Source organism: Colobus angolensis, unplaced genomic scaffold (assembly GCF_000951035.1).
Source record: "Colobus angolensis palliatus isolate OR3802 unplaced genomic scaffold, Cang.pa_1.0 Scaffold12, whole genome shotgun sequence".
NCBI classification, from domain to species: domain Eukaryota; kingdom Metazoa; phylum Chordata; class Mammalia; order Primates; family Cercopithecidae; genus Colobus; species Colobus angolensis.
The window spans coordinates 3,095,123-3,107,320 of NW_012113141.1; the positions used below are offsets into that span (position 1 = coordinate 3,095,123).

General features: G+C 51.8%; 1 protein-coding gene across 6 annotated transcripts in view; it reads left to right on the forward strand.

Annotated features, from left to right (window-relative positions):
* The window catches only part of COL13A1 (collagen, type XIII, alpha 1), a 159,166-nt gene that overhangs the window by 81,823 nt on the left and 65,145 nt on the right, over positions 1-12,198 (forward strand). For all 6 annotated transcript variants that reach the window (XM_011927237.1, XM_011927239.1, XM_011927250.1 and 3 more), the window contains 4 exons: positions 5,038-5,073; positions 5,889-5,915; positions 6,988-7,014; positions 12,116-12,142. In XM_011927237.1, the coding sequence (XP_011782627.1) occupies positions 5,038-5,073; positions 5,889-5,915; positions 6,988-7,014; positions 12,116-12,142 (117 nt within the window). The remainder of the gene's footprint in view (positions 1-5,037; positions 5,074-5,888; positions 5,916-6,987; positions 7,015-12,115; positions 12,143-12,198) is intronic.

The following is a 12,198-nucleotide window of genomic DNA, read 5'->3' on the forward strand; positions in this document are numbered from 1 at the left end:
AAAAAAAAAAAAAAGATATTTACTTCAGGAGAAAAAAATCCTCCAAGTGGGTGCCTACATTGGCACCAGGAAAGGTTTTACTGTACCAGGAGTCTTAAACAAGCCCAGCATCCTCTAACTTTGGCCCCAACCACCCAGTGGCTCAAGCCATCCCTGCTGAGTCCCCACTGGACAGCAGGGGCAGCCCACTCAGCTCCTTCCAGGAAGCTTCCCTGAGCTAATGGGAGCAGGGATGGGGGAAGACAAATGGTCCATTTGTCATTAAGGGGTAGAGGTCAAGTGGGCACCCTTGCTGGCAGCCAGGGATGATGGAGAACATGCGACTTTCCACTCAGCCAGGAAGGGTCCAGCAGAGATGCTGCTAATAAGAACCAGCCTTGCCACTCTCAGGGGCTACCTGCCTCCCCTCTTGGAGCTTGATAAATGGTCCAAGCAAAGAGGGACCCCCTCCAAACACTTTGGAGGAGGGTTCACTTTCTAATGAAGCAAGCTGGAATACAGTGTTGGGGCACTTTGACTTTAAGGGAGCCTCATTAAATCCAGGGGGAGGCTGGATCCCCAAGATGCTGGCTGGCCCAGCAGGCCCTGGGCAGCGGATCTGCCAGTCCTAGGAAATGCCCCATCTCAAAGTGTGCCTATTCCCTCTCTGAGCTCCCCAGCTTCTCTTCTGGGACCAGGAGATACCAGAACTTCCAGTCCTCATCCACTAGGAGCCACACCACACCAGGTAGGCACACCTACTGAGTGTGTCTCAATTCACTCCCTTCATATTTGTTAAGAGCCCAGTGCCTGCTAGGTGCTGGTAGAAACCCGACGTCTGTCAGCTTGCCCTCTGGGCACATGATCTAGCGGAAGAGACCAGCGATCACATAATCCATGACAATGCAGACAGCAAGTGCTAAACCAGGGGATGGTTAGAGAGCTGTGGGACAAGGAGGAGGCACCAGCTTTGGGGAGGGAGGGCAGGCAGGGAAGGTTTCCTGGAGGAGGGGATAATAACTGCAATCAAGGACCCGTGAGAAGCCCTTACATTATGGTCAGGGGTTGGGCTTTGTCCTGAGGGTGTGAAGAGCTTGTAGGCTGTGTTAGGCTGATGTGGGACATGACCAGATTTGCAGTTTGAAAGGTTTTAGAAGGTCCAGCATGCAGCATGTTTAGAAGAGGCTGTAGTGGGAGGCTAGCTGGAAGGCACTTGCAACAACCAAGGCCTGGACTGGAGCAGAATCAGTAGGGCTGGCCGGGAGGGCTGGACTTGCAAGCTATTTTAGAGGTGGAATTGAAGGATTTAGTGATGATAAAAAATGAGGATTGAGGGAGAAGCAGGAGCTCAAGATGACACCACATTTCTGACTTGAGTAACACAGTACCCTTTCCCAGAAGGAAGAGCAGATTTTGCCAGGGGAGATGAGTTGAATTTGAGCGTGATGAATTAGAGATGCCGTAATGTCCAACGGGAACTGTGATCCACTGCTGGAGGTCAGAGCATGTGGTCGGCTGGAGCCGGCTTGGACGGCTGGCAAGAGCGGACCATGCACACCTCGCCTCCTCCCAACTGCATTCAGTGACCTCATGTTGGCAGCTTGAAATTGGCTATGGTGGGTGTATTTATACCACAGACATTGGCAGATGCTGTACAAGGCAGGGTTCTCCTCTCCACCCTCTCCCACTCAGCTAATGGCTAAACATTTGCCAGCATGGAGTCTTGTTGGTGAGGGAGGCAGAATGAGGCAGCCCCTGGGCAGAGACACAGCTGACCATCTCCTGACGGTCAAATAAGAGAAGGGAGACTTCCTGGTAGGCTTTTTCCAGCAAGAACCTTCTGTCTGTGTATTTGCAAGTAGGAGAAAGACAGGGAGGAATAGACACAGGGGTCTGCTTTCAGAAGTGGGGACCTCCTTCGGCTCCCTTTTCACTCTGACCTTGAATTAAGGGAGAAGGTTTCAGAGATCAATGTAAAGCTTACTTCCCTTGTTCTGGTTCAGAAGGATGTAATATTAATCCATGAATTAATGTACAAATGCATCTATTTTTTATATATTTAATGTGGTCCTAATCCCTGTGCCTTTTTTATGAGGTTGGGAATCTAACAAAATTCTACTAGATACAAAAATTTATTATAAAAACAGGACAATCTAAGAAACATATGAACAGAACACAATGGGGAGGCCAGGAATAAAGCCAAATGCATGTGTCAATTTGGTACATGATCAAGGCTTCTTTTCACAATAGAAAGAGAAAGATCAATTGTTCAAGAAATGATGCTGGGGCAACCGATAAGCCACTTAGTAAAAGGTAAAATGAAAGACGGTTGTTTGGTTTTTTATTATTAAAACCAATTTATTCATTATATTGGAATAAATTCCAAATGAACAAAATACTTAGATATAAAACCTGAAACCATAAAATAGAAGGACAAAGCATCAGTGAACATTTTATAATTCTGAAACTGGGGAAGGCCCTTTTAAACATCACACAAAATCCAACAGCCATAGGAGAAAATTAAGTTTGTCTATATAAATATAAAACATACCAGAAACAAAATAAATGACAAATGCCAAATTAGAAAGAAGAGTCATCACTATTCATGACTACTGAATATTCAGATATCTCCCGGCCCCAGAAGAGAAGCTGGGGAGCTCAGAGAGGGAATGGGCACACTTCGAGATGGGGCATTTCCTAGGACTGGCAGATCTGCTGCCCAGGGCCTGCTGGGCCAGCCAGCATCTTGGGGATCCAGCCTCCCCCTGGATTTAACGAGGCTCCCTTAAAGTCAAAGTGCCCCAACTCTTTGATACATGACTATCAAAGAGTTATTTTTCTTGACAAAGTGCTTCATTCAAATCAGCAGGGAAAAAACAAACAACCTACTAGAAAACACTGGTAAAGAGAAACAGGCAGAGAAATATTGGAAGAGATGTCTAACCTCAGGATATAATTGAAGAGATATAAATTAAAGTCCGGTTCCAAGTCTCCCTACATGCCTTCCCCAGGCCCAGCCTCTCCACAAAGTGGCGTCCCAGTTTCCACTTGGTCCATGACAACATTCTTCCCCAGATCTCTGAAAAAGCCTTGGTTAGCCCCGGATTTGGTCCTGGTTGGAGAGATGCATCCTGCTACCAGGGCAGGCTCTGTAATTAACAAACTGTATGATTATCCCTACCACGTAAACATTGTCCCTAGCGAGATTGAAGATGTTTCTTGGAATCCTCTCCTCCTGACCTTTCCTTCAGTCCTCTTGGTGTGCAGAGTAGTTTACAGAAAGTTTACACTGGGAGGTTTCAGAGATGACATTGGATGGTTTCCGGGTTTTCTCCTTGGTTTATTCTTAGCATCACTTATCCTTGAGAGGAGAAAAGCCAGGGGCCCTTCCGATAGATGAGTGGAATCTCCTCCCTCATGCCCTTTTGGATGGCTGCCACAAGCCCATCCTAAGCCTGCGGCAGACCTCAACTCGCTCGCTGTTGAACCAGCGCACCCACCCTGATGGCAGGGTGCCCGTCCTACCCAGCTGACATGTTCCCTGAGCACAGGCTACTGGGCACTTATGTTCGCGGCTTCAAGGAAGACCCTGGCAGCCTGAAAATGCTTTAGGGTCATAGCGTATGAATCCTCACACCAGCGCTTGGAGCAAGGTATGAGCCAGACGCCCGCTGAACAGGGCCAGGGGGAGCCTGCTGCATTGTGCAACAAAGAGAAATCTTCCGGAGAGGTCTGATTCTAAAATTGCTGCTTGATAAGGACAAACTTTCATTGATCACAAGACATATTTGGCTCAAAAGTCATCTTGCTCTATTCTGGAGCTTCCCTGTTCAGTTCAATTCAACAAGTGTCTAATGATGGCAGCTACCATTTCAATAGGCTTTACAAACGTAATTAAATGTAATTTGATGATCCTATGAGGTTACACTGTTATCTCGATTCTATAGATGAGGAAACTGAGGCTCTGGGAGGTTAGACAACTTGCTCAGGGTCACACAGCCATAGCTGGAGGCAGGATTTGAATTTAGTTTGCCAGTCTAGAAAGCCCATGCTTGGGAAGAGATTCTGGCTGTGTCAGCCAAAGGAGACCCCAGACTGAGAACTGGGCTCACGGCGGGTGAGCCAGTGTGTCTCAGCATAGAATAGATGGAAAGATGTGGCGGGAAAGGAAACTAACGTGGTTGATGGGGATGGGATTGAGGGATGGCCTTGAACATGGTAGAAAGGAGCCCTTGCTGGTTCTTGAGAAGGAGAGTGACAAGACTCACGTTTCTTAGCTCTCCATCACCCTTGACCACCTGGCCATCCCTCCTCAGCCCTGTATCATCACAGCCTTGTGCTTCTTCTAATCTCATCACATCCCCTTTGTCCTGAATCTTGATCATAAACCACTGGATCATAAATCACTGTGGCCAGTGAACCTGCTTTTAGTCTCCACCCTAAATATTTATTTGTGTTGCACTCTGCACCTCCAGGAAAATAGGCATAGATTGCTCTGCATCCCACAAAGATTAGGGAATGCTCAGAGATTGCCCAACTGCTAGGAGAAGCTTGCTGGCCAGGGTGAGAGGAACAGGAGCAACCTGACCTAGTCTGAAAATACACATTTTGAAGGTCAGGTTCTGATAGCCAAACCATCCTTAGACAAGTGGCCATGAGCAATGACTGTGTAAATAAAAAAGGGCTTAGGGGATCTCAGTCCAGGAGTTCCATGTGCTGCGGGCTGAGTCTCCACTGGCCCCACTGTCCCATTCGTCTGTTTACAAGCCATGCATACACAGTGATGAGGAGCTCTCCACGGGCTGCTTCCCAGAAGTAGACCCAAAGGACACTGGCCCCTTTCTGTTCCTTTCCCACCCCCAGCCCCCGCAGGAGATTTCCTATGATGTTCCATTTCATCTTTCTCCACCCTCCCTCCCAGCCCACTAACCACAGTGAGTGTCACCCAAGGACGATCACAGAGTGAGAGTCATGGAAGCAAAAATGAACCAGAGGGCTAGGGATTGGCTGCATCTCCTCCTTGCTCTATCTCACTTGTCTCTTGTTATTTTTTTTCAGGGTCAACCAGGCACTCGAGGTTTTCCTGGATTTCCGGTAAGCGGAGAAGGCTGAAGTTAGCTGTGTCCCAGGTGGTCTGTAGGCCTGATTGGGTTAAACTTCATCTGAGGTCAGCCCTGGTTCCACTCTTTCTCTCCCAAACTCTGGTCATTAAGGACTTGCTTCTACAGCCATTCATGGACACCAACTCAGGACAGTAGCTTGGCAGTCAGGTCACAGTGCAAGGAATAAACACAGGGAAGCAAATCCAGGGAAGCAAATTAAGGGGCAGCAGGACAGGCCCCAGGTGAGTGAAGTCACAGGCTGATAAACCCCAGCATGACCTGGGAATACAGAATGGACGATGCCCTGTGGGAGAACACGTGCAGCTCAGCCTGTGCCCGGGCTTTGAGAGGAGATCCAGTGTGGGGAAGGCAGAGGGGTGGCCACCTGGGTGTCCTTGACCTCTGCCTATGGGGCCTAAGACAGGTTCTGACAGGCAGAGCAGAGGGAAAAGTTCCCTTTTCTCCCAGCCTCAATGCAGGCCAGCCCCTGATGTCCAGAAACACACCACCCACTCTGCACTCAGGGCAAGGGTGAAGTCTTTGACATTAATGGGGAGGCCACCCATTGGGTTTTCTCTTGTGCTGTGTACCTGGCATCCAACATTCTATTATTCTCAACCCCATTTCAAGATGGGAAGTTGAGGCCTAGGCTTACCCATGGTCACATTAACAAGTACGTGGTCAAGCAGGGCCTTGAGCTCCAACTTATCAGAATCCAGAATCTGTGCTTTTCCCCACTGCCCAGGCAGCCTCTTTGGCAGGAGGCTTGTGATGCTCAGTCTTTACATCTGGCCTTTCTGGTTTCAGGGTCCCATTGGGCTGGACGGCAAACCGGTAAGTGGACCCGCTCTCAGGGGAGGGCTCCTCTCCCTCACTGCAGGTCAGTGATCCTGGATCTCTTGGTCCTTCTGCGAGACCCTGACTCCGTGGAAAATGCTTTACTTAGAAGGAAAAGTCCTGGGGCTGAAGGTTATCACTACTGGGAAGTGGAGGGAGCCATTTGAGTCACCCCTGACCCCAGTGGCCTTCCCCAGGGCACAGGTCCCCAGATGCCCAACTTGGCTTTCAGAATCCAAGCAAGACGCATCCCTGGGTGATTCTGGGTGGGGTAGGGGTGAGGTCAGTAGGCAGTGTGGAGAGTGGAGGGTATGGAGGTCAAATAGCTAGCCTGAAGAGCCTGGCCATTTGTGCACACGATTGCCCCTGCTCCTCAGCACCTGTGTCTCCCATGGCCCTGTCCTCGAGGTCAGGGTCTCCCTCCCCGATTGAGACCCCACACGTGTGCTCAAGTCCACGTGGAGATTGCTTCCTACCATAGTGCCTCTCTTCGTTCATTTCAATCCTTTGGACTTGGTTCCCTGACACAAATGTTCTTGGGGGAAAGAAGTTCCCTCCCCAGTCCTAGGAACAAGTCAGCTGGAAGGGGGCTTGCCCCACCCAAAGCCCTCAGGGTGGATGGAATGCAGCCCCACTCACAGCCACGCCTGGCCCCACCACTCGCCTCTCTCAGTTGAGGGACCCTAGCACCACCCAGTCACTCCCCAGCTGCAGGCCAGCAAGCTAAGTGCAGCTCAGGGGTGCCAGCAATCATTTCCACTCATGTCATGGGACCAGGCATCCCCTGAAGCTACCCTGGACATGTGGATGAGGTGAGAGTCGGGGTCTAGGGAGATTACCCCCACCCCTGCTCTCTGAAGGGCAGGCAGCTGCTAGTGAGGCCCAGTGAGGGGCAGTGAGCAAATGACCTTGCCTTAGGGACTGGGTGAAGGAGTGCACAAGCCAGAAGGAGCAGATGGAGCACAGGGGACAGAGAGGAGCACGGGGGGCAGGGAGGAGCACGGGGGCAGGGGGTGGAACTTCTGGGCTGCAAACAGTGCACCTGGTACTCACCGTCTTCTCCTTCCAGGGCCATCCAGGACCAAAGGGCGACATGGTAAGAGCCCAGCTTTCTCGCCATCCCAAGATGGGTGGGGGTTGGCCTAGCCTCACAGGCACAGCCAAGCACTGCAAAGTGGGTCCCGCAGGGACAACAGGAGTGGCTGCCCGTGCTGGTCACTCCCCAGCTGTGTAAACCAAATGTCCTAGATCCTCACATCAACATGCAGGGAGGAGAAATGGGCAGGGGCTTCTCCATCTGAAGCATGAGGATGGGAGATCCAGAGAGAGCGCATACCTGGTCGGTAGCACACAGAAGTCGGTGTCCAGCTTAGTGCTCTCAAACCACACTCGCATGGGCCTTGGGAGACGAGGTTTCATCTGCACTCACAGGGGACCCTTTCTGTAGGAGACACCATTTCTACTGAGCCTGAGGTCCCTCAAGGCCTCATAACCCCTTCCCAGTGCTGGCTGTGCCCTGAGCCACCCCAGGACTCCAGGGGTTCCTGCCCCACTGGGGCTGGTGGTGCCCAGTGGATCATCTCAGCTGGGGGTGCCACATGCACCATCCCAAAGACCCCTTCTCCTCTCCCCATGCCTTCCTGGGAGTTTCCATTTGGATGTTGGGCCACTTGGCAAGTCGAGAGCAGGAGTGAGGTCTTCTCTTCCATGTCACAGCATCCCGTGGTCGCCACCCAGATGGATCTGCCCAGGGGAATTGGAGTGCCTCAGGCCCCGAAAAGGTGGAGAGACAAGCTTTGCCCCACCTTTCTCCTGGCCCCTACCTTCTGCAGAGCTTTGGAAATAAATTTGCTGTCTCCACAGACCATCCCTTCCAGAAGGCAATGAAGGGCTGCCCACTCTCACAGTGGGCCAGGTCTCAGCAGGAACTGATGGGCCGTTAAGAGAGATGGGCCCCTGCTCCCACACTGTGGCGTGTACTTTGGTTTTCAATAAATCCCTGCCTTAAAAAAAAAAAAAAAAAACAGCCCCGGGCTGGGATGCAATTTCTGCCTCCTAAGTCCCAGGTCACACCTACACTGTGAGGGACCAGCTCCTGCTCCACAGGTCAGTGGGCCAAGAATCTGTGCAGGGTGGTGAAAGCAATGCAGCAGGCTCCCCCGTCCCTGTTCAGCAGGGGTCTGGCTCATGCCTTGCTCCAAGCGCTGGTGTGAAGACAACCCTTGACCCATGACTGGGGCACTGCCAGGGCACCGAGGGAGGCAGGCAATCTCGTGGATGGAAAGGGGGATGGTGGAGTGTTGGCTGCAAGGTCTGGGCTCCAGCCTAGCTCTTCCTAACTTGCCAGCTCCCTCTGGGCCCCAACCTGTCCTCTTGACTCAGATCCAACTAACATTTATTGAGGGTTTGCCATGTGGTTGGCACTGGGCTAAGCACTTTGCATGACTGTCTCAATCCTCAGCATAACTCTGTGCTCCAGGTCTTACTTGAATCCCTTTTGGCAGGTGTGGAAGCCAAGCCTCAGAGAGTCTAAGTAACTTGCCTGAAGTCACACAGCTGAGTGTCCAAAACAAGATCAAAACACAGTTCTCAAATTCCTTCCCTCCACGTTTTATTACCTTCCTCCCTTTCTGTTTCCCTCACTCTTTGTCAGCCTTCCTGCCACCTTCCTTCTTTTAATGCATTTTTTATGGAGTATCTAAAATGTGCTGCGCACTACTTCAGGTGCTAGGGATACAGATGAGAGCAAGAGAGACTGTCTTTGCCATCTGTAGCTCACAGTCTACTAGGGAGACATCCTTTTAAATAATCACTCACGTAACTAACAAGTTGTTTTGCAATGAGTGCTATAAAAAGATAATCCTTAGTGCCCTGGAAACCTTGGTATAACAAAAACCTCACCCAGGCCAAGGGTCGGAGATGGCTTTTCTGAGAAAGAGACTTTTGAACTAATGCCTGAAGAACGAGGATTCAACCGAGAGAAAATAGAAAGAGGGATGAGAATGTGCTTTCTGGACATGGGAGAACAGCATGTGCAAACGTCCTGAGGTAGGAAAATCCTTGACATGTCTGCAGAACTGGAGGAAGGGCACTGGAGGCAGAAGGCCCCTGAGGCAGTGGCAGAAGAGCTGGCGCTGGAATCCGGGTCCCCCAGCAAGTTTTCCTCTCCATCACAGCTGCCTCCGCTGCAAATGCATTTCCTCCCGCCCCCACCCCATTCCTAGGCATGCTGTGAACGTATGTGTATGGAATAGTGGAGACAGAGACAGGAATAAACTGCCATGCTGCATTGTTAGAGAGGCGTAAAGGATTTGGGGTGCTCATCCCTTCAGTCCCAGCTTCTTATCCTCTCTGGCAGCCTTATGCTACCATAAGGTAGCCCAAGGCCCCCCAAAAGTAATAATAATGGTCATCTTCTAGGCAGCACTCTGGCATCCTCATAACAGCTTATCATCCCCCTTCATGAGAGGGGAAATTGAGGCACAGAGTGGCTAAGTACATTGCCTGAGGCCACAAAGCTCCTAAATACCAGAGCTGAGATTCAGACCCAAGCTGTGGGGTCTACCCCCGGAACACACCTCCTCTCAGCTGCCAGCACTTTGTCCTGGAGGAAAGGGACCCTTCCATGGGGCCTCTCTTCCTGCCCTCACTCTGCCCACACCATCCCTCTGTCCCATGCACTTGACCGCCTGTCTGTTCAGGGATCAGAGCTAATTCAACAGAAAAGGCAGGCCCACCCCCTCTCTCCTGAGCCCACATCAGTAGGATAGATCACCTATCTGCCTTATCAAATCTGGCAGGCCACAGAGCCATCCGATTCCTGTTTGGCTTGGCATGGGTACCCAAGCTGTTAGTTGCCCACCGCTGTCCAGCATCATTACCTTGGCCCCCTCTTCATCTGTCTGTCTCCCGCCCCAGATGCTCTCCCCTCTGCTGGCGTCCTACTGGGGCACTGCCACTCACCCTCATTGTTTAACCTGCATCCTTACCTGTCAAAAGGGGGTCACCTTTGCCCCACCCACTTCACATTATTCCCAATAACCTGAAATAAGGTGTTGAAGTGTTGGGAGGACACAGTTGTACAATAGTGCAGTGGGGGGGGTGGACAAGATCGGAGGTTCTGAGACTCAGGAATGACATAAGGGCTGTAAACCAAGACCTGGACTGAGTCCAAATCTCACCCACCACCCACAGGGCTGTCGGAAGAGTGAGGAGCGCCAGGCACTCACAACACGCCTAGCACACAAGAAGCAGACAGGCGCCTTAGCTATGCTTCAGTAGCAGTTAGCAGAGGGCTGGTGGCAAGTGCTGAGCACGTCACCCGGGGCCATGGCCCTTAAAGGGGCAGGCGCTACCCGGCTGGAGAGAACTGGTACCATGTGTTGTTGGGCCTCGACATAATTAAGAGAAACTTGAAATCCAAGTTTTTATTTGCACTCTGCTTGCTCTTAAGTGTTGGCAACTAGGTGAAATAAAACCATGTGGGACAAACGAAATCCCTATGAAGACCACGATTGTCCCCTGGGCCACCATTTGGGATGTCTGGTCTCAATTGTCCAAGCCTCTGCAGTCCTGAAACTCCTCCTGCCCCTCCCCCATCACACTTATATCTCTGTCCTGACAGAGGGTGACCTGGTCACCTGTGGGCTGGGCCCGGGTTCCCTGCTGGGTGAATCATGTGCTGCCGAACTTCATTCTAAACACTCTGCCAGGCCAAGCATGGTGGCTCACACCTGTAATCCCAGCACTTTGGGAGGCCAACGTGGGCAGGTTGCTTGAGTCTGGGAGTTTGAGAGCAGCCTGGGCAACATAACAAAACCCTGTCTCTACAGAAAAAAAATAGAAAAATTAGCCAAGCATGGTAGTGTGTGCCTGTAGACCCAGCTAATTGTGAGGCGGAGGTGGGAGGATCACCTGAACCCAGGAGGCTGAGGCTGCAGTGAGCTGAGATCACACCATTGCACTCCAGCCTGGGCAACAGAGCGAGATCCTGTCTCAATAAAACAATAAAAGATAAATAAACACTTGGCCAGCCACATGGGCTGGGAGGGCCACATGGATGGTCCCAAAGGCCACTTCTCCCTTCCAGTGATGCTCTTGGGAGTTTCCCAGTTTAGAGGTGGCCCTCTTGGCAAGTCGGGAGTAGGAGCAAGGCTCTTGCACATCATGGCATGCTGCAGCCACCTCCCAGATGGACCCACCCATGGGGATCCATGATGCTTCAGGCCCCAAAGAAGCTGGTAAACTCAAAGGGACCTGCTTATGGCTCTAGCCAAGTCTAGAAGCCCTGACTCCCAAGGTCTGGCCCAGTTCCCAGCATTCGGCAGAGTGGAAACAGCTGGACCTTGGCCGTCAGACAAACCTGGGCTCCTGTCCCAGTGCCACCATTCACTGAGCCACGAGGCCTTGTCTCTGTCACCTCGCTCAGGAGCTGGAGTGGATATGAGCATGTCCCTCACAGTCACATACCTGAAGAGCCAGCCTCAAGGTGGATCCTCAGCTCATAAGGCATTTGTTTTTTCCTCTTCCCTCCGCCAGCCTTGGTGCAGCCTCCTAAGAGAGCCAGAGCATGCTGGGCCCTCCTCAGACAGCAAGGGTCCCTCCCGACCCCAGCTCCTTTCCTAGCCCTGCATGGACAAGACAACCTTGAAGGAAACCTCAAGACCCCTCATATTCCTTAGAGAAGTCCAGAACATGACTTCAGTTGCCAACTTCCTGCTCTCTCTCTTTTGCTGAAGGTTTCTCCAAGGCCCCCATTGTCTGAGGCACCGCCCCAGCCCCCCAGGCCAGAAGCTTTTCTGGTTCAGTGGGCTTCACTGCAGCCTGGGAGCAGGAGGTGGAATGTGCTAGTGTCTCCCAGAGGCTTGGTGCACGTGAGGCAGGGGGTCCCACGGAGCAGAAAACTCCCTGACCTCTAGGTGCAGCCCCTCCATAGCTGGCCCATGACATGCTGGTGGTTGGAGGAATGGATGAAAGATGCCATCTGTTCTTCATCACATCCCTAGTCCGGCCCACTGTGGGGTGAAGAAGCTGAGACTATGGATGAGACCACACCACCTTGAATGTGGTGGGCACGGGAAGACCTGGCCACGGCTGGCCCAGCTTTCGGGATTCAGACCCAATCCCCACCCAGGCAGGTGTCCCTGACTGCCCGTCTTCTGTCTGCCCACTGATCTGTGTATGTTTGCTTCCCACAGGGTCTGACGGGTCCCCCAGGACAGCCGGTTGGTACCTCATCCTTCTGTTTCCCAGCAGAGAAGCTTCAGGTGGTTGTGACCTC